Source organism: Cyclopterus lumpus, chromosome 20 (assembly GCF_009769545.1).
Source record: "Cyclopterus lumpus isolate fCycLum1 chromosome 20, fCycLum1.pri, whole genome shotgun sequence".
NCBI classification, from domain to species: Eukaryota; Metazoa; Chordata; class Actinopteri; order Perciformes; family Cyclopteridae; genus Cyclopterus; species Cyclopterus lumpus.
In genome coordinates, this window is record NC_046985.1 from 5,559,805 (window position 1) to 5,580,826 (window position 21,022).

At 42.7% G+C, this 21,022-nt stretch overlaps 1 protein-coding gene across 4 annotated transcripts in view; it reads left to right on the top strand.

Annotated features, from left to right (window-relative positions):
- Positions 1–21,022, top strand: part of LOC117749344 (dnaJ homolog subfamily C member 13) — a 29,324-nt gene that overhangs the window by 1,681 nt on the left and 6,621 nt on the right. The window contains exons 2-41 of one of the 4 annotated variants that reach the window (XM_034559743.1): positions 1,470–1,550; positions 6,652–6,727; positions 7,527–7,676; positions 8,065–8,106; positions 8,219–8,419; positions 8,849–9,055; positions 9,494–9,589; positions 9,837–9,928; positions 10,139–10,305; positions 10,451–10,530; positions 10,621–10,790; positions 10,893–10,925; positions 11,685–11,784; positions 11,903–12,010; positions 12,154–12,309; positions 12,414–12,470; positions 12,559–12,680; positions 12,865–12,940; positions 13,108–13,203; positions 13,312–13,452; positions 14,321–14,338; positions 15,232–15,314; positions 15,560–15,713; positions 15,861–15,964; positions 16,090–16,249; positions 16,357–16,419; positions 16,508–16,609; positions 16,792–16,896; positions 17,350–17,552; positions 17,675–17,759; positions 17,886–18,040; positions 18,374–18,419; positions 18,522–18,676; positions 18,802–19,003; positions 19,127–19,242; positions 19,389–19,467; positions 19,564–19,699; positions 20,079–20,263; positions 20,353–20,427; positions 20,521–20,640. In XM_034559743.1, the coding sequence (XP_034415634.1) occupies positions 1,483–1,550; positions 6,652–6,727; positions 7,527–7,676; positions 8,065–8,106; positions 8,219–8,419; positions 8,849–9,055; positions 9,494–9,589; positions 9,837–9,928; positions 10,139–10,305; positions 10,451–10,530; positions 10,621–10,790; positions 10,893–10,925; positions 11,685–11,784; positions 11,903–12,010; positions 12,154–12,309; positions 12,414–12,470; positions 12,559–12,680; positions 12,865–12,940; positions 13,108–13,203; positions 13,312–13,452; positions 14,321–14,338; positions 15,232–15,314; positions 15,560–15,713; positions 15,861–15,964; positions 16,090–16,249; positions 16,357–16,419; positions 16,508–16,609; positions 16,792–16,896; positions 17,350–17,552; positions 17,675–17,759; positions 17,886–18,040; positions 18,374–18,419; positions 18,522–18,676; positions 18,802–19,003; positions 19,127–19,242; positions 19,389–19,467; positions 19,564–19,699; positions 20,079–20,263; positions 20,353–20,427; positions 20,521–20,640 (4,584 nt within the window). In that variant the 5' untranslated portion in view covers positions 1,470–1,482. The remainder of the gene's footprint in view (positions 1–1,469; positions 1,551–6,651; positions 6,728–7,526; positions 7,677–8,064; positions 8,107–8,218; positions 8,420–8,848; positions 9,056–9,493; positions 9,590–9,836; positions 9,929–10,138; positions 10,306–10,450; positions 10,531–10,620; positions 10,791–10,892; positions 10,926–11,684; positions 11,785–11,902; positions 12,011–12,153; positions 12,310–12,413; positions 12,471–12,558; positions 12,681–12,864; positions 12,941–13,107; positions 13,204–13,311; positions 13,453–14,320; positions 14,339–15,231; positions 15,315–15,559; positions 15,714–15,860; positions 15,965–16,089; positions 16,250–16,356; positions 16,420–16,507; positions 16,610–16,791; positions 16,897–17,349; positions 17,553–17,674; positions 17,760–17,885; positions 18,041–18,373; positions 18,420–18,521; positions 18,677–18,801; positions 19,004–19,126; positions 19,243–19,388; positions 19,468–19,563; positions 19,700–20,078; positions 20,264–20,352; positions 20,428–20,520; positions 20,641–21,022) is intronic. The other 3 variants (XM_034559744.1, XM_034559745.1, XM_034559747.1) reach the window with 3 other exon arrangements.

The window sequence follows — 21,022 nt, forward strand, 5'->3', positions numbered from 1 at the left end:
TTAAAAACTGCACAGCCCTCTGCACTGGTAAAGATCCCGCTGTGCACTGCTTGCTGCTAACATCTCCTGTTGTGCGTTCCATCAGCCCCCCCGCTTTGGATTGGATTCATTATGCAGCATCATGAATGAGTGTTTGGAAAAAGCAAAACTTGGCTCTTGACTGTTTCTTGCACCTTTTTGTTTCTCCAGCGCAGGATTAAATTATTGAGACCCTGAAAACTGGCTAATTTTTACGGATCCTAGTCCAGTGCTGTGGCACCTGAAAGTAGCTTGTATTTCTGTCCCCGACCTCTCTGATCAAAAGGCAATTGTCCCCTCGGTTAATGGTGGTTTCCATCATTTGGTGCTGTTTTGCTGTCCCTTACTTCAGTCGCACACTGAAATGGAGAGGAAGAAAAACAGGAGTCTGATTTTTCCAGGATCCTGCCAGAGTGCTGACACAGGTTCCCCTTGTCACAGTGCAGCCGCCAGCAGATTACTGCAGTAAGGATAGCAGAGGCAGTCGTGCCCCCAGTTTGCTCTATTCTGGTCTGTCCACTGGTTTGTCTTTGATGCCTTCATCATTTTGTTTGTTGTTGAAACAATCTGTCACAAAGATCTTAACCATCCCACTAACGCTCTGTGGTTTGTTCTGGTTGGAAAAGGAAACTCTTTGTATTTAGTGACCAAAAACAAGGATCCTAGTTGATCTATTGTCCAGGTTTGAGAGCATCTAGCTGTGTGAAAGTTAAATTACAAGGATTGCATTCAAGTAACGCACTGTGCCTAAACACTGAAACATGGCCTAACCCCTGTTTATCTAAAGCAATCAATAGGCCCCACTGGCTTTGTACCAGACTGTATTGACAAATACTCAGCTGGTGCACTGTTGTGTGGCTGTGATATAAGACTGGAATGAAAGACCTTTGCCTCTTTGTTTTGCTGAGTAGGTTGTATCCCAGTGGTTCCCTAGGTATGCCTCTCTTCAGAGTGAGACTGTGAAAAATGGAAAACATGAAGGAGAGCCAGCGTATGGCTGTCAGGGAGCGGTTTGTAAAAAATGTGCCACCAGCTGCTTTTGATGCTACGGCTCATAGCTGAGCTCACGACGCCGATGAAGAATCGGGTTAGACATGGAGAGAGAGAGGACGGCTCTGTCGTGGGATAATCACTGTTTACTCAGCATTGCTTCTGAAGCCTAGAGCGTGTCTGGTGGTCGCTCCCTTCAGGCTGCAAAATGTTGAACAACCGTGTGAAGTGTGTGCTGCAGTATATGGGAATGTGCGATCCCTAAACTTGATGTAGTAATGACCCGTGAAGGTGCAGGCTTTTTGGTTCCTATAGAACTGAGACACGAAGAGCTTTTGGTTATCATCCTCCCCTTCTGTTGTGTAATTAAAAATATTGTTTAAAGGAACCCTTTTCTGTGTTTGTCATGTATAAGGGCTTACTTTAATGCTAGTCATAATAACTTTTGCTCTGTTCTGTAGGTCCTGTGAAAAGATGAATGTCGTCAAAGAAAACAAAGACATGGCCTGTTTCTACACCACCAAACACTCCTGGAGGGGAAAGTAAGGCCCACAACCTTTTCTTTTTATTTAACCCCGCTGCCGATCGGATTTCAGGGCTGGCTGCATTGTTTACTCCACATCTTCTTTTGTATTGGTTTACAAGGCAGCATTTATCTAAACTCTTCTCTTTGTCACCTTGTAAAGACAGTTTGGGAAAATCCTGAAATCCTGACTCGTTACTTCCATTGTGTTGACTTCCTTATCGTAGCCGGGTCTGCAGACCCCTGTCAGCAGTGGCTGAGCATCACTACTGACGTAGAGCTGTCTTATGAAACGAAGACACAGATAATGGCAGCGAACACTCGTCTTCAGCAAAATGCTGGACATGTACAGACATTCATTTATTGCATGGATACAAAAACGCAAAACACTGAGTTACCTAATGGTATATTTATATATCGGTTTGTTATGAACATTGTATTACTTCATGAATAAGGAAAACATCATTTCCCTGTGCTGTATAGTACTGTGCACTTCATTTATTTTTTGTTTGCACAGTAATATATACACATTTTGATTTTTAACATGTTTTAATTGTCCTCAAATAGACATTCGTTTCTGATTTTTTATTTTTTTTTAAACAAAATGAAAGTGTCTGTATACTCGTATTGACCGTATGTGAACACATTTAGAGGTAGGGACAGATTAATTGAGTACATTACAGGAGAATAAGGCATATGCTCTAAACATATATCCGGATGGCCCAATGTCCTCGATCATCACATAGTGCATAGGATATCTGTTTCCATGTTAAAGATTATAGCTAAATTACACCCTGAAGCCAATATAGGCCTAGAACAAGATGAGGCTTGACATAGATACTAGGTGGCCCTTAAAGCTAAAGGATGGACAAGTTTGAGCAGTGAGCCAGAGGGATCACATTACCGATACCTGCTTTCTAAATGTCTTTGTGCCATTAAGGCCCGGCCATTGGCTCTGGTAACTTGAGCAGGATGCAGAGCATTAGTCATCATCAGAGCTCCATCCTGCTAATGCGTCCCGAAGTGTCCGTCGGAGACGAGTGCTGATGTATGTGTGGTGGACGGCGTAGGCCGATATCCCATTCTGAATGTTTGTCGACGCGTGTCAGCTGACCTGGGTCCAGCTCTGGTGAACGGGCATCAGTAGATCTGAGTCTTCTGTATGAAAAGGGCAGAACTTGCACAGAGCTTGAATAGGCCAACAGAAAGGGAAAGTGTCAAGTCAGCTTCACACTAACCTCAGATATTGGGCGTAGCAGATAAAATGACTAATGCCCTTTTAACCCTTTTGGATCACATTCCCAGTCATACTGTGCACCTATCAAACAATACATGCAAATATCCTACAAAAACAAACAATTTCTTCGTCATCTTTTCTTCCTATAAAACACTATGAAGCGGGCTTACGTAAGCTAGCAGCTAGCAGCCATTTTCATGCCCATTGTCTCGTTAAGTAGACACATTTCTTTATGAATGATAACATTTAGTCTCAAGCTCTCTGACAAACTCTACTTTATGATAAAAAGTGAACTTGTGTTTCGCCAGTTAAATTGCTTTTCATGTGAAGCTGCAGAAGGAAATTTAACAATACAGCATTTTTTTTTTTTTTACCGGGAATGTTGCAACAGACACCCAGTCTGTAATACTGCAGATATAGAAGTATTGCAACACTTCCATCAGTGGGCCGTATGCTCGATCACCATCGTAGTGCCTCATTCAACACTGATTAGGGATTTAACAGACCTTTATTTTGATGAAAATCTTTGTGATTGCCGCTTCAAACCACATAAAAGCAAATTGTACCAGTTTTTCCTTCATAGTTTAATTAACCATGGCCTGAGAGGATATTTATCAAACATTTACTGTGTCACAGATTAGAGGTGCACGGCTCTTCATTTTCAATACAGAACATGTTTCTAAAAGTAAACCTTAATTAAATTCATCTGTGATCACCGTGCCACCAGTTATAAAAAGGGGCTGAAATGGGACCATGTTGAACAGTATTCACTTCTTTCAAGCCTGGACTTGTGTGGCGGACATCTTACTCTACATGCTTATATCAAGTGACGATCCAGTTAAATTAAATGTTTTTAAAAAAAATGAGGCGTCAGCTTGTAATTATTAGTTAAAATGATTTAATAATTGGACGATATGGCAGATTGGTCAGCAGACGGGGGGGAATATTGCAGGTAGTTGAAGGGGAATTTAAACATCCATGATTATACGATGTTGCTTTGTAGTCTGCTGTCCTTTACGTGCCTAAAACAAGTGTTTCAGTGAGTTAAGATCACTCGATGTCTGAGAGACCCTCTGATCTTGCCTCTGATACTTTTCTACAATAATTCAAATGCAACAGCTCTTAACGGTTGCAGTTTTGCTTCAGTGCAGCAGCGTTCCTTCTCTCTCTCTCTCTGTGTGCTCTCGATCATGGTTAATTCAAGTCTTGTGACTCCAGCTTTTAGAGATTTAGATTTGTCTCCCTAAGGAAGGGCAAGTTCACAGGTTTTTTTTTGACACCAATTTATTGTCTGAGTTTTCTGTCATTTCAAGCACAGCAGCACTTCCTCCTCTTTGTCAGAGCATGAATATGCAAATCAGAAATCTCATTTGAATCTTCTTCGAAACGAGCCTTCTTCGCTGAGCCTTGTGCAGTGAATTACGTTGTTTTGTCTGAGCTTTTTAGGTCGTCAAACGGATCTTCAGCTCGGTCTTCTTTCTTTGTTTAAAGAGGAGAGGCCGCTGTTCGTCAAACACAGGAAGTTGCTTAACGTCATGCGTTATGAAATCCCTTGAAGTGGAAGGAAAAGCTTTGTAAGACAATCTGTACAGTACAACTGAATGAAGAGTAACTTATCACAAACTATATCTGTCTGTAAAGCTTGTTCATGGTTCCCTTTTCTCCTCAATTGGGAATACCAATGTTTTAAAAGAGTTGTTACTCCATTACATCACTACTGACCATTTTTCAAGGTACACTGTCAACGAGTAATTTAGATTTTTGTAAAGGTTTTCCTACTATCATGACGTTGGTTTCCATTCATTAAAATATAAACCAACGTGAACATCACGACTACGCTTTATTTATATCAAACAAAATAAATGGTAGAAGCCGACACGGTGCTGCCAAACACAAAGTAGTGTCATGTCTCTTCTTAGTTGATTTTCATATCTTTGTATGTCACGTGTGCGTGATTTGTTGTAACTGAAGCATAAACGATCTCTATAATATAAGAAATGTACTAATTCACTTTAATCTCAACTCGTCTTCCTACACGCCGGCTTTATTATATTTCAGCAGGTGAATTTGGACACAGCTGCAGCTCCTCTGTTCTTATCACTGCATCAGTTATGTAGCCGGCTAGAGAGCCACTTAGCGCATGTCTTCATCTTCTATAATTGGCATGATTCAGCAGGACAATCTGTCTGGTTTTAGCAGTTTTTCTGGTTATCTTTCAAAGGATTGTTCCTCACGATCATCTTCGTGAGGTTTCGCCCCCGCTCTCATTATGTCTGAAATTGGTTCACCGGTCACACTGAACAGATACTAAAAGTGACTCCTTACGTTGACAAAATGATCACAATTCTGGAAAAATTTGCACGCGGCTTTGTTTTCCAGTATTTTGTGACGAGACGTGCGGTAGAAATAGAAAAACACACGCTAGCCGGGGAGGGCTGGATATTGTTTTTGTACTAGGTCATAATGAAGGAGGGGTAAATCAGTCCACAGAGAATGAATAATTAACTAAGTGTGTGCTGACACCTAGTTGAACCAGCCACTTGGCACCAAGGTCAAGCTGTGTAGAGAGATGGCACTCCGAGGTCAGGACGGAGACGTGGGCTCAGACTTTGTGTCCCTGAGAGCACAGAAATCCAAGAATAGTGAAATATGAAAACTCAGTGCGTCGTAAAGATGGTTGGGACAGACAATAATGTATTTAAACAAGCTTTCTAATGGGAGCAAAAAGGATGTGACATTTGTATACTTGTGAAAAAGGAAGGCCTCAGGCCGCTGCCTGACCCGTCTGTTTATGTTAGTCATGTCCTTAAGCCTGAATGCCTTATGCAGAAGTAACCTCTCAATTTGACTTCCTTTTTACTACCGTTACTTACTGTTTCTTTGATGGGACTCGCTGGTAACCAGGCCCAGAGAGGATGTGCACGAAAGAAAGGGGCCGAGTCAGCATGTTCAGTGTGCAGTCTGATGGTGCTACAAGAACATGTGGTACTTTGGTATTTTTTTTACTTTTTTCTTTTGCAAAACCAAAACCCTCAAATGATCCATTTTCAAATCAAATAGCAGGCAAAAATGTGTTGGCAAGCACACACTGACGTGCCCCCACACACACACACACACACACACACACACACACACACACACACACACACACACACACACACACACACCGTCAGCGTAACGTGCAGAAAGATTGGCAAAACTGAATTTCACACTTCCTTCCTACTGTGTGAGAAAGCCCCACTCGTTCCGATGAATAAGTGCGAGTTGTTTTCAGAGTCAAAGAGTGACTCATTAACAAACGGTAAACATACGATGAGTTGCAAACTTCTTCTTTTTTTTTAAGAATAGCAAGGGACATGGGTAAGTATTCATAAATCCCAGCTGCATTGCTTCAGTCTGGTATTGCATGTCGACACTCAATGGTGAGAATCAAGGCTGCGCGTTAATGAGGTTCAGTTCAGATAACTGTCTGGCTATCGCAGCTTTGAAAGTGGCAGTTAGTCACCTTCTCTCGTCATTTTTTCACCCCGACTGTGCCATATGTCAACCATTATATCATAAATATTTCTGTAAACTGTCATTAACCTGTAATATGGATGATAGCATAAATTATCTGCGCCCCGGGGATGTCACCTGTCCACAGGGCTACAAAAGGAGCTTTTCCTCTCACACCATGCTGCAGACGTGTAATGGAGCTTTATTTACACAATGAGATATTGTACTTTACTACACAACCAAGGCTAACTGGGCCCGTTAGCCTTGCTTCAGCTCAACTCCCACCTGTTTGAAGGGTCGCCACACATTCAGCCACTTCCTCACGTTACGTGATTGCTGTAGGTGATGCTGCCGTGTTTGTGACTCATCCCTTCTCTGCGTTTTCCAGGTACAAGCGAGTTTTCTCAGTGGGGACGCATGGCATTACCACTTACAACCCTACCACGCTAGAAGTAACAAATCAGGTCAGTGTGCACGCTGCCCCCGTCATTCAGGAACTCGGTGGCATTCAGGAACCTTCTCGTCGCTGGAGCTATCAGCGCCTCACAGGCACTTGTGGGTCGCGCTGTTCTTAGTGACTATTGCGCACATTGCGCTACTGCTAAAAGCTGAAACGTCGTATTATTTGCCTGTTGTGTGCAGCCTTTTAAATACACACACACACACACACACACACACACACACACACACACACACACAGTACTGCCGTGAACATGCAGCATGTCTATTCACTGATTAGAGCATGAAACATGTCCTAATCAATACCCATCGGGCATGAAACCGTACCCGGTTAGCCCCCTAAGTCAAGAAAATGTCTAAACGTGAAATGGCTTTGTTTGTTTTAAATAAATTACCTTAGTTAAGCGTTGGTAACACTGTTTTAAGTCCCCCTGTTCTTCATAAGCAGTATATAAATATTTGATAAATTGTTTATTCCACACTATAATGTAGCGCCCATTCTAAGTGTGTATTAATTATTTGTCATTGTTAATAAATTGTCAGCAATTATACATTATTTTATAAAGACTTACTTTACTATGTTATCATTCATTATATGTTACATTTGTTAACAAATGAATATTTCAAGCTTACAGTATGTAGTAAATACATAATGTGTAATAAACCATTTACGTGATGTTTGTATTCTGCTTATAAATGCTAAAAGGTTGGACTTAAAGTACCATGTTTCATGTTCAAACTGCTTGTATGTGACTCTAACGGTGTGTGTGTGTATCTCTATGTTGTTGCTGTCCACGCTACTAGTGGCCTTATGGAGACATCTGTGGTATCGGCCCGGTGGGAAAAGGTCAGGGAACCGAGTTCAACCTCACATTCCGCAAAGGCAGCGGCAAGAAGTCCGAAACGCTCAAGTTCTCCACGGAGCACCGGACTGAGCTGCTCACAGAAGCACTGGTGAGGACCAACGCTCGTCCCTTCGTCATTCAGGATGGTCTTCGTGCATCATAACTGCACATTTTGCCGTGTTGTCTTTAAAAAAAATATATCTCAGCAAAGCCACTTAAAGAACGATGCAGTGTTTGGGGACGCAGTGCTTGCAAATCACAGACTCTTTGACTCACTGTGGGTGTTTATCACAAGGATGAATCAGCAGATAGTTTTGTTGATGTGTAGAAATAAAGAGGAGGTGGTGCATTTCCCCATGGGACTCATTAAATGTATTTGTAATTCTGCAATGAAGACAACACTTCATAAGTGTTCCAAAAGGAATGATTTAAGAGCGAGTAAGTTAATGTCTTTTTAATACCTTTTTTTTTTGTTTCTTTGTTTTTCTTATTCGCAGAGATTTAGAACAGATTTTTCAGAGGGAAAAATAACTGGCAGAGTAAGTATTGAAATCCATAAAGACATTTTTTAAATTTTTTTTTCAATTTGAGTATATGTTTGCCACTGTGGTGACACCCAAATTAATGCCTTTTCAACACGTGTGCTCACAGCGTTACAACTGCTACAAGCACCACTGGAGTGACACGCGGAAGCCAGTGTGTTTAGAGGTGACGCCGGGCGGCATCGACCAGATCGACCCGCACACCAATCGGGTGGTGTGTTCCTACGACTACCGAAACGTAGAGGGATTCGTCGAGGTCTCCGATTACCAGGGAGGGTTCTGCATCCTTTACGGGGGCTTCAGCCGGCTGGTATGCATTCATGGAGTCATTGTGCATGTCTGTGTGAATGCTTCAGTGTGTCTATTATGTGCAGGGTTCCTCAGCTCATTAAAAAAACTGAAGAAGAAAGTCATGGTTTGTGGAAGATTTCAAGTCATGGAAATATGCTTCATAAATACCTGTATAATAGAGAATATGTGGTTCATTTAAAATTGAATCTAAAATGGTTAAACAATACTTTAATGGAAATCCTAAGATCACACATTCAGGGTTCATACACACTTTTACCAGGACTCTTCCATAACTTTGAGGCATATTTTCATGACCATCTATTCTCTGAAAAAATATGTCTATGCATGAATAATAAAAAGGCTGGAGTCTGACACATAGAGGACAATTTAAGTGACGTCACTGACGTCTTTTCCCTCCTCGCTCCGCCGTTGCCTTTTTCCCTATCAGCATCTCTTTGCCTCGGAGCACCGGGAAGACATCATCCGCTGCGCCATAGAGCATGCTGGGAACTTTATCGGTATCACGCTACGACTGAGGAAGGAGGCGTTGACCTTTGAGGATTTCGTGACGGACAGGTTGGGGAAGTACAGCTCGGATGACAGCATCACTTCACTGGCCGAGTTCGTGGTGCAGAAGATCAGCCCTCGACACCCGGTTAGAACCGCTTCTCCTTGTTCCTCGCTGGGCTGTACGGGAGGGGGTTCTCAACATGAGGCCCGGGGACCCACCAGGACTCCCTTAACAGATTGTTACTACTTGGGTCTACTTAAAAAAAAAAAAAACGTGCAGCAGTTTCATTTGACTCATTTCATTTTATTGAACGCCATCAGCACATCATTAAGAAGCTCTTAGTACTGTAAATTGATCAAGTATTACATGTTTTAAAAACCGTTATTGGAAAGTGTTCTTCTGCATGTATGATGGTCATCAACTTGGTCATTGCTGTGATGCGCAATATTTTGATGAACTTGATGGCAATTACGATTTTTTTCAGTTGCAAGCACATTGCAATACAAATTAGGGAAGAGTGTGAATAAAGAGTGTAAATGTAACATGTTGTTAGTGTTCTGAATGACCTGTCTCTGTCCTCAGGACCCTGTGAAGCGTATTCTGGCCCTGACGGAGACTTGTCTCGTGGAGAGAGACCCGGCTTCATACAACATCGTCACCATCAAACCCTTCGGAGAGGTGAGCATTTGAGAAACTAAAGCGACACCCAAGTCATCAAAGCTGAAATGTTTACACTCGCAACCATTTAGTTCTGTACTAGTTGTACTCCTGTAGAGATCGCTGTTAATTGCACTCTGCCTGTCCTTGTTTAATTGTGTATGAACGTCATCACTGCAACTTAACAGCATGGATGAAAGCACCTGAGTCTGTGTGCTTTCCCCCTTTTTTTTCCTCACTCTTGTCCTCTCGTATCATCTCCCTTCAGGTATTTGCTCTCATCTGTGACGTAGACAACCCTCAGGTGTTTACAGTTGAATTCATTCGAGGTCAGATCAGAAAGTTTTCCTCCACAGAAAGGTACACCTACACCCATCTTTGTGTTTACACTACAGGCCCCGTGGCTTTTATTAAATGTGCTCATTTGCCTTTTCCCCCCCGTAATAACGTCATTTACAAGATGAGTAATTTGCTCGTGTGCATGAGTGTTCTGCACAGCCTCAACACTCTCCGGTTATTGTGTGCTTCTGTATTGCATTTAGCTGAGTCTGTCGGTCTGTGCGTCCGTAGGGACTCTTTGTTAGCCAGCCTACTCGATGGAGTCCGCGCATCAGGCAACAGGGACGTGTGCGTCAAAATGGCCCCCACGCAGCGAGGGCAAAGGTGGGGCCTACTGAGCATGCCCGTGGACGAGGAGGTGGAGAGTTTGCATCTCAAATTCCTGGCAGCACCTCCAAGTGAGTCCAAGCACTTCAGAGAGAGAGATTCATGAAGTTGAATGGCCACCATTAGGTCAAAAACATCAAATGTCTTTGGTTCTTGTTCTTGCTACCTGTATGTTCTCTTGTTTAATTGTTCACCTCCCTCGTTCCTTTGCTTAAGATGGAAACTTTGCAGATGCAGTGTTCAGATTTAACGCCAACATCTCCTACAGTGGAGTGCTGCACGCAGTCACCCAAGATGTGAGTGTGTTCAATCCAGGTGTTTTATGTGTATCGACCAGAGCTGAACTCGCACTAATTTCCCCGTCTGTATCTCTCTTTTCTCTTCAGGGTCTTTTCTCTGAGAACAAAGAGAAGCTCATCAACAACGCCATCCTGGCTCTTTTATCCCAGGAGGCCGAGCTGCCGGCTCTTAACACCGAGCTGGAGAGCCACTTCCAGGCCATTCGGCGCTTGGTGGCCTCCAAGGCTGGCTTCCAGGCTTTTACCCAGCTGCCCAAGTAAGAATTCAACAGTAATGCCGCTGTATCCTCCTGCTTTTATTTCTTTGAAGTGTACTTTCTGTTGAGCTGCTGGTAACAGGCATGCTCTGTCATTCCAAGGTCTGGTCAAGGGTCTGGAGTCACAGATGCAACGTAAATATGAATCCATACATCTCAGTCTGCCCTTTTGCCTGTCTCTGTTTCTTATCCTTCTTGCTCTTTTCCAGTCTCTCTTTACTGTCTATCGACCAGCCTTCTCCTCTTTTATCTTCTGCTTTCATCTCAGGCTGTTAGAGAGGCACTTCAGAAGCGAGGTTATGTCACTTCACTGTCGAGCTGTCTGCCTCGATTCGCCTTGACCTTCCTCTCTCGACGTCGCATACTCTTTATTTACATTTGTGCCTCCATCTCTTTCCCGCTATCTGCTTTGCCCATTTTATCCTTTTTTATATTTCTACACATCACAATATTGAAGAACCCCATAGTCTTTTCGGGTCACTGAGATGTATGAGAGGAACTGTATTTACTGTTTATTATTTGTTCCTGCGAAGCAAATGAGAATTGTTTTTCCTGGAAGATTCCTTGCCAGGGTAGCTTGGTGTTTTCCCTCAGACAACCACAAGACACAGATCACTATAAAGACATGAATGGTTTAATTTTGTTTTCAGGGAAACTTCTTTTATATGGTTACACTTAGTAGTTCAGTGCAGTAGAGGATGTGACACCTTTTGAGCAAAAGAAGCAACAAGCCACATCTGAAGCAATTACTTGTTTGTGTACCCAACCCCAGACCTATTTTAAATAACACATTATTTGTATTGTTTATATTATGTTGTTTTATAATCCTCAATGTTTTTAAGGCATGGTCATTTTAGTGGTGTTGATACATCTGTGACTGTTTGTGTGTTCTAGGTTCAGGGAAAAGTTGGGAGTAAAGACGGTAAAAGCTTTAAAAAGGAACAACAACAGTGTGACACATGCTGCCGTAGACATGCTCTGTGCACTTATGTGTGTAAGTATCCCCTAAATATCTGGGCATCACTTCAGACATATGCCGTCAACCATTTCTCGGGGTTTGTCTTGCATCTTGCTGTTTAGCCGAGACGTTTTCTTCATATGTTTCGTTGCAGCCGATGCACGATGACTATGACCTGAGGCAGGAGCAGCTGAACAAGGCCTCTCTGCTCTCCTCAAAGAAGTTCCTGGAAAACCTGCTTGAAAAATTCATCACCAATGTGGTACATTTGTTTTTATTGTCAGCAAGCTTCGCTGTAGAAGTACAACAGTTGTTTAGTTTCATAAAACTGATTGTTTGGAAAGAGATATGTGTATCCTAAATCTAGGCTCTCATTCCCTTTTTTTTTTCTCTTTTTCTTTTTAGGACCATGGAACCGGAGCTCTGGTCATCAGCTCCTTACTGGACTTCTTAACCTTTGCCCTCTGCGCCCCCTACAGTGAAACCACAGAGGGGCAGCAGTTTGACATGCTGCTGGAGATGGTCGCCTCTGATGGACGCACCTTGTTTAAACTCTTCCAGGTAGTTGAGCCATGTGAATAGAACATTCCGCCCTAATTCTGATGGTAATATGATCGGAATTCAGTAGATGCTTGTGTGTTGAATTATGTTGTCCGTATCTTTAGCATCCCTCAATGGCAATAGTGAAGGGGGCAGGCTTGGTGATGAAGGCCATTATTGAGGTAAGCCTTTCCGTGGGTTAAGTTGTTTACGGTGTCGATAATTAATTAATGCCTAATGACGATCACCAACCCGTGTGTTTACATGTAGGAGGGAGACAAGGAAATAGCCACCAAGATGCAGGACCTGGCCTTGAGTGAAGGGGCTCTTCCCAGGCATCTGCACACGTCTTTGTTCACCATCAGCGCTGACCAGCGGATGCTTACCAACAGGTCCAACCACAATAAATCCACACACTCACACACAATGATTTGGATTTGTTGGTACCAGCAGCTAGTTAATTCTCTCTTAAGTAAGAAAAACACTCGGCGTATGTCATGGCAGACAGCTTAAAGTTTCTACAGTGGATAAACGGGAAGATGTGTTCTCTAATAAACAACTTGCACAATTTCTCAGGCAGCTGAGTCGTCACCTCGTGGGACTCTGGACGGCGGAAAACCCTGTTGCCTTGAACCTCCTGAAAAGGATACTGGTAAGTCTACAACTCATTTCTGACTTTAAAAGGTTTGACACTGGCAGAAGCCGTCAGTATAATATGACGCAGGCAAAGGGCTCCAGGATGGAGGCCAATGCATTTGCCTGGCAGAGCGCACCCTGTTTAAGCCTGAACCCATTTCGCTGTGTCCTGTCCGCTCTCAGCCATCAGGCCTGCTGGCTTACCTGGACAGTCCTGATCCAGTCCCGGAGAAAGATATGGATCGGATGCACATCCGCGACAACTTGAAACTGGCCCAGGTATCTGCAGCCACATCGCATCACATCTATCTTTTTGGCAAAATGAACAAACTGCTCGTTAAAGTATTTGCATTCTATAATAGTTGTTTTTTCTTTGTTTCCCCACAGGACCAGCTTAATCGAAACAAGGTGCCCGAGTGGCAGCGGATAGCCGGCAAAGCAGCCAAAGAGGTGGAGAAGTTTGCCAAGGAGAAGGCCGATATAGTGTTGATGCACTGGAGGGATAAAATGGGCATAGCCCAGAAGGAGGTGAGGATATATTTATCTTTTGTAAAGATGCTGAGTGGCTGATTTTCCCGTTATCAATCAGACAAGCTACTGCTACTGCTGCTGCGGTCTGCTCAGGTGTCTCTAACTGTTGCATCCTCCTGCTGACACTGAACACTTCTGCAGAGGCAAAGTCAGTAACACACTTTTCAGCTGCCGCTGTTTATGTAGCATGCAGAGCGGTGTCAGCTCCGACGCTGCCTGACTTGGGGGGAAACGGAACATGTCAAGAAACAATCCCGTTTTTTTTCCTGTGCTTCGCTGTTAGAACTGCTTGTGCGCATTCTCATCCATGTTTAACTTGCGAAGACAAATGTTTTCCACTGTAAAAAAGGTCTCCTTCTTTTTAGAAAGTGTGCGTGGGTGGGTTGAGGTTGGTGGCATCATCTAAATTAAGAATAAAACCTGCTCTTCCACAAAACTGAATCGATGCCTCTTAACCCACTGGACCTGAAAACCACCCGGCTTCTTTTTCTTTTTCTACACTTTGGTTTTGAATGTCTCAAAATGGCTGATCAACGCCATATTTTGATTGGCTTGCTTTCACTGAAAATTCCCTAATCACCTTTGTATTTTTTACAGCACATGGTCCATGTATTTTTTGTTGTTAGCAGCAAGTAATCTTGCAAAATATATTAATCGAGCAGATAGGCTGTTAAAAAATGATTTAGTGATAGTTTTATGTGTCTTAGTATGATTTACTCTGGTGACCTTTGACCCTTCTTGTTTAGATTTTATTTGTTTGATCCGAGGACCAATAATCTCTCTGTGTTGTACCCCTCCCCCACACCCCCCCACACCCCCCGTCCTGTCCTGTCCTGTCTGGTTTCTCTGCTGTCAAACAATGCAGCAGGACAGAAATAACCTGGTAAGTAGGACTGATCAATGGGATCCATGCGGTTTTCTTTCCATCTTCTTTCTCTCGACCAAAACACATTTTTCCATCTTCATGTGACACATTGGGTGTGTTTTTTTTAAAAATTCAGCCAGGCGATGAACTATTATTATCTACGAGCGATCGCCACACATGTCTTCAAATAGAAAAGAAGAAGTCAATAACGCATAATACGGAAGACAATAATTGAACGTGTCTCTTCTTGTCCTTCTGTCAAGAGAGGACACGTTCAGAGTTCCTGTTGTGTTTTGTAACCATAAATAACGACTACTTTCAGTTTGAAACATGAGTGTAATTAACTTAATTGAAGGATATTTTCCAAGTCTCCTGTTTCGCTTCTGGAACGGTTTTCTATCATTTTACATCGCTCACAACATTTTTTTTATGCAGGAAATTTAATTTAGAATTTGCTTTATGGCACCAACAAGTATTTGTTTACCTTGCAAATCAATTCATATGCTAACTGAGGTTGCAATAAGGCTCCAGTAGCAACATCCTCTAGAGAGGCCACAGATTCATGAGAACTATGATCATAACTCTGTCTCACATCCAACGTTCGGATCCCACTTTGGTTTTTGTGTTTCATGACCTTGTTTTCTATGTTGGTTTAATAATAATAATGATTTTTTCTGTCTTTCTCCATCCTCAAAAACATTTCTTATCTTTTTCTCCATACTGGTGCCATTTATTTCATTTCTGGTGTCCTTGTCCATAAAGTAATGCTCATGTTTTTGCCATTTTCAACTTCACAACTCTCTTAATTCCATAAGCTGTGAAAGAACAACAAATGTAATGCTGTTAATAATAATAATAATAATCACTTGAAGCGACTCCTCAAAGTCTTTGCTTTTTCTTTTTGATTTCAGAACCCAAACCAAAAGCCCGTCATCCTAAGGAAGAGACGCCAGAGAATAAAGATTGAAGTCAACTGGGAGCTTTTCTACTACAGGTACAACATGGTCCCAAGGGGAGATCAAGCTATATCCTCCCTTTGTTGACTCCATAGTGCTGCGCATTATTCTGATTTCTATTAAATTGGGAGTGACTGCAGGTTTTTAGTAATTTCCCTGTTTTCTTGGCGTGTTAACGACCATGAAAACATTGTGCTGGTGATGAGCTGCTGCATTTCCTATGTTTTTAAGTGGCACCTGTCTGTCTAAGAGATTTTGCACCACTTGCTTTCGTTTTCTCAAGATTCCAGCTCGACCATGCACGGTCCAACCTCATCTGGAACCTGAGGACGAGGGAGGAGCTGCGAGACGCTCTGGAGGGGGAGATGCGAGCCTTCAACGTGGACCGCGAGCTCGGCAGCGCCACCGTCATCTCCTGGAACCACCAGGAGTTTGAGGTTTGTGCTCGGCTGGACTATCAAGACTCTCATTTGGTTATAACCATCAATATCGGTGACGCACTGGAGTTTTAGCCCACACCAGTATACAGTTATTCCTAAAACGAATACACGTACTGTGAGCAACGTCGATGTTCTTATTCGCAGGTGAAATACGAGTGCCTTTCAGATGAGATAAAGATTGGGGATTATTACCTGCGTCTGCTGCTTGAGGAGGATGAAAATGACGAATCGAATGCCATCAAGAGATCGTAAGACTGCGTGTTATACGACAGCCCAACCAGCTGCACAAATATTATCGCTATGTACACAATCCAAAAAAGATGATTCACGCTTCTCTCTCTCTCTATCTCTCTCTCTCTCTCTCTGCTCTTAGATACGAGTTCTTCAATGAGCTCTACCATCGCTTTCTGCTTACACCCAAAGTCACGATGAAGTGCCTGTGCCTGCAGGCGCTTGCTATAGTCTATGGGAAGTGCTACGAGGAGATTGGCCCCTTCACAGACACAAAATACATTGTGGGCATGCTGGACCGAGTGAGTGCGCTCTCTTACTGCAGCATCTCATACATATGTAATGCACTGGAGGTGTTTTATCTCTCTTAATTCATCCTAAAAGCCAAAATACTCTAATGTGATTACAGTGTACAGACAAGCTGGAAAGAGACAGACTCATCGTCTTCCTCAACAAACTCATTCTCAACAAGGTAAGCTACTGAAAGCAGCAGTGCCTCTCAGAATTGGCTGTTAATTTAACCCATTTCATCGAGTGATGATTCATTTTCTGTTCTTTAGAAAAATGTGAAGGAGGTGATGGACTCGAATGGGGTGCGTATATTGGTGGATCTGCTCACCATGGCTCATCTGCATACCAACAGAGCTACTGTGCCCCTCCAGGTAAAACCATGGCTATTCATGTAATATTATGTGAAGAATAATGTCTTTATTAATTTGATCTAATCGCACATATTGTTGCAGTCTTTATATGAGCCATAGATGAGATGTAATCCTGTGCTGACTCCGGTGTGTAATTTGTAATTATCTGAGTGTCAAACTGAGGGTCATCTTTATTTCCACAGAGCAACGTGCTGGAGGCCTCAGCGGACATGAAGAGGGAGAGCGAGAAAGAGTGGTACTTTGGTAACGCAGACAAGGAAAGAAGAGGACCTTTCAGTTTTGAGGAGGTATGTGATATTCTTAAAATGTCAAACACTGGCTGAGAATGCACAATAGATCATAAGGTTACATGATGGGTGTGCGTGTAACTAGCTATAGGGGGAACTGTGTTCTACTAGCTCGTCGCTGATAGAACATCCTTCATGGTCCATCTTTCTTACGTTTCTTTTCTTATTTGTTGTAATTTAATTTAATATTTTTTTGTTTAAATTACTATAATCTATTTAGTACATAAAAGGATTTCTATATTTCGATTATCTTTCTTCCAAAACTATATATAATAAAATTGCCCAGTTAATGTAATTTGATGTAACATCTTGAGAGTTCATTACATTCTCCCAGTTGTTGTTGTTTTTTTTTTCTCCTGTAGTTGCTGCAGTTTATGGTTGTTTTTTTACTTTTCTTGCAGCAGCCAAGACTACTTATCTTTTTATATTACGTTTTTGCTTTTTCTTCTCCAGATGCAGGAGTTTTGGAGCACAGGTGTCCTGACGGCGAAGACACGCTGCTGGGCTCAGGGGATGGATGGCTGGCGCCCCCTGCAGGCCATCCCACAGTTAAAATGGTGCCTCCTGGCCACTGGACAGGCCGTGATGAACGAGTCCGACCTGGCAACACTGATCCTTAACATGCTCATCACCATGTGCTCCTACTACCCCAGCAGGTAGGTAGAGCAGAAAATAACTCCTTTTTAGAAATATATTTCACACGTTCTCATGATATCATTCCATAACTGTGTGTGTGTGTGTGTGTGTGATGATCTTTGGTTGAAACTGTTTTACTCAGGGACCCAGATAATGCCATCATCCGTCCTTTACCTAAAATCAAGAGGATGATCAGTGACAACGCTTGCCTGCCCCACATTGTTCAGGTAATTACACAATCTCAATCGGATGCATTTATTTTTGTCTACACAATGGTGTCTTATCCACTTTGGTAAATTGCTGAATTAAATGAAACGACATATTGATCGTCTCCCGTTCTTTCTCTCCTCCAGCTGCTGTTGACCTTTGACCCCATACTGGTGGAAAAGGTTGCTAATGTCCTATACCTGGTGATGCAGGACAACCCTAATCTGCAGCGCCTCTATTTAACTGGGATCTTCTTCTTCATCATGATGTACACGGGCTCCAACGTGCTTCCTGTTGCAAGGTGAGAACACAATATCGTTATCCCCAGACATTCAAGTCCCATGAAACAGAAGATAGACGGTCTTTAGCTTCTGCCCTTAGTATTCCCCAGTGAGATGGAATATTTAAGCAGTGTATAATTACAAGAGGGATTTAAATCAAATCTTGTTATATTTGTTGGCCGTTGCGTGATACGGAGCTACAGAGGACTGTTGTTGTTGCTAATTGACATATGGATGTCATGATGTTTGGTGAAATTGGTTGGTACTTGCTAACATAAGCACTCTTCATATTTTGGCACCAGTAACTTGCACTGTATTGACTTCAAAGACATTCCTGTGTTTGTTTTTTTAAGGTTCCTCAAGTACACACATCTGAAACAAGCCTTCAAATCTGAAGAGGTAAATTTATATTAGATTTTTACCTTTTTTATAAATTACAACAGATTGCATCCTATGAACCCGTTTTAAAAATAACACTTGTCTACTGTGCCTCCTCCCCAGTCTAAGGGCCAGGACATCGTGCAGCGTAGTGTCCTGGGGCCGGTGCTGCCTGAGGCCATGGTGTGTTATCTGGAGAACTACGAAGCTGAGCGCTTCTCAGAAATATTCCTTGGAGAATTTGACACACCGGAGGCCATTTGGAGCAGCGAGATGAGGTAGGTATCGGTCTCTGTCACGTCTTTATTAGTGTGCTTTAAAAGGCAATGTAGAGATATTTAGAAGTGCAGCGTGTGGTTTATATAGAAATTTAAATAGCTTGTGTTTGAACTCTCTGTTTCAGGCGGATGATGATCGAGAAGATCGCTGCCCACATCGCCGACTTCAGCCCCAGGCTGCAGAGCAACACGCGGGCCCTCTACCAGTACTGCCCCATCCCCGTGGTCAGCTTCCCTCAGCTGGACAACGAGCTCTTCTGTAACATCTACTACCTCAGACATCTGTGTGACACCATCCGCTTCCCCAACTGGCCCATTCGAGACGCTGTATGTCTCTTTTTTAGTTTTTTTTTTTTTATATCCAAGCTTGTTTAAAAACACAAAACGACATATTTGCTTGCGTTCTAAGTAAGGAGTCTTTAAATGTCCATCCGGCCATTATTCCTGCAGGTGAAGCTGCTAAAAGACACCCTTGAAGCCTGGAAGAGGGAGGTGGAGAAAAAGCCTCCCTCCATGTCTGTAGACGATGCATACGAAGTCCTCAACCTCCCCAAAGGACAGGGGCAGTGAGTGGCCTTTTTGATTTTTAATCACTTGTTACTCGTTTTGTATCCTGCATATCCTTGAGAGCAGTTCATGTAGATGCTGTAGTTGGATCATCATGTGGATTTAGATGGTAGGACTGAAGAAATTATGCCATTTATGTCTTCAGGCACGAGGAGAGTAAAATCAGGAAAGCTTACTTCAGACTGGCACAGAAGTACCATCCAGACAAGAACCCCGAGGGCAGGGTATGTGCTCCAATCCTTACTGACATGATGTGTATGGCAGGGCTAACGTGTCATATATATTCATCCACAGATATCGTTCCAACTTGTGTCTTTCAGGACATGTTTGAGAAAGTCAACAAAGCCTACGAGTTCCTTTGCACAAAGTCCGCCCGAATCCTGGACGGCCCGGACCCAGAGAACATCATCCTCATCCTCAAAGCTCAGAGCATCCTGTTCAACCGACACAAAGAAGGTATGCAGACGGGTCATCTGTCTGTCTTTCATTTGCTATTCTTCTTTCTACCTAAACATTTGGAAAGAAGTGAGTTCAGGCACATGTTGAACGAAAGTATTTGTAAAGCCCGACATCTCAAATATGCCTCATGTGGTCTTTTTATAATCTTAAAAATCTTTTACAAACATACGACATCCTCTCTCCTTGGACCCATGCATTGGAGAAGGATGAACTACCCCAAAAATAAACATTTAATAAGGAAAAAATACAGGAAGAAATCTTAAAGAGGGCAACCGAGGAGCGATCCCTCTCCCAGCAGTGCAATAGATGTCACGTGTACGGAATGAACAACATATTAACAATAACTAATACTGTTCCGCTTATTTGTCTCCAACAGAACTGGAACCGTACAAATACGCCGGTTACCCCATGCTCATCAAAACAATCACAATGGAAACGGAGGACGGGCTGCTCTTCTCCAAAACCTCCCCTCTCCTCCCTGCGGCCGCCGAACTGGCCTTCCACACCGTCAACTGCTCGGCCCTTAACGCGGAGGAGCTGCGCCGCGACAACGGCATCGAAGTACGCGCGCGGTCTCGAATCCTCAAATATGAAGCGGTCCATCTACACGTGCACCGGTTTATTCTGACTGAATAAATGTGTTTAACCAGGTGCTGCTGGAGGCGCTGTCTCGGTGTGTTGCTGTTTTAACTGCATCCAGCAAGCCTAATGACATGGCTGTACAGGTACAATGAGTCTCTATTCACCTGTAGTCAGTGCAGTACTGCTTGTAAGGATTTTTCTATCGAACTTCTGTTCAATACTTGAATGTGCCGCAGGTGTGCGGGCACGTCTGTAGGTGCTACAGTGTCGCAGCCCAGTTTGAGGAATGCAGGGAAAAGATAATCGAGCTGCCCAACATCATCAGGGACCTCTGTCACATCTTGTTCTACGGAAAGGTGAGAACCCACCGTTTTATAACCGTCTCTAATTACAAAGAGAAATCTTCTATGCGCACAATTTGTCATCAGCATGAATATGTCACTGTTAGATTTCAAACCATATTAAAAATAAATGCTGGTATTCTGGCATTTTAGAGACTACTGTTGCAACATAAAATGTACTCTTTTGTTTTACTAATGAAAATAAAGATGCTGGAATATTTAGCACAGCTCATTCGTCTATTTTGAAGAGACTGCGTTTTAAATATTTCCTTTTTTAATTTATACATTTCCTTGGAGAGTAATGAATATATTATAAATTTAAGCACTCCATTGAGGACATCATCGTTACTCTTGGCAGTCATCTTTCTATTTATTCATAAATATTTAAATGCTACTT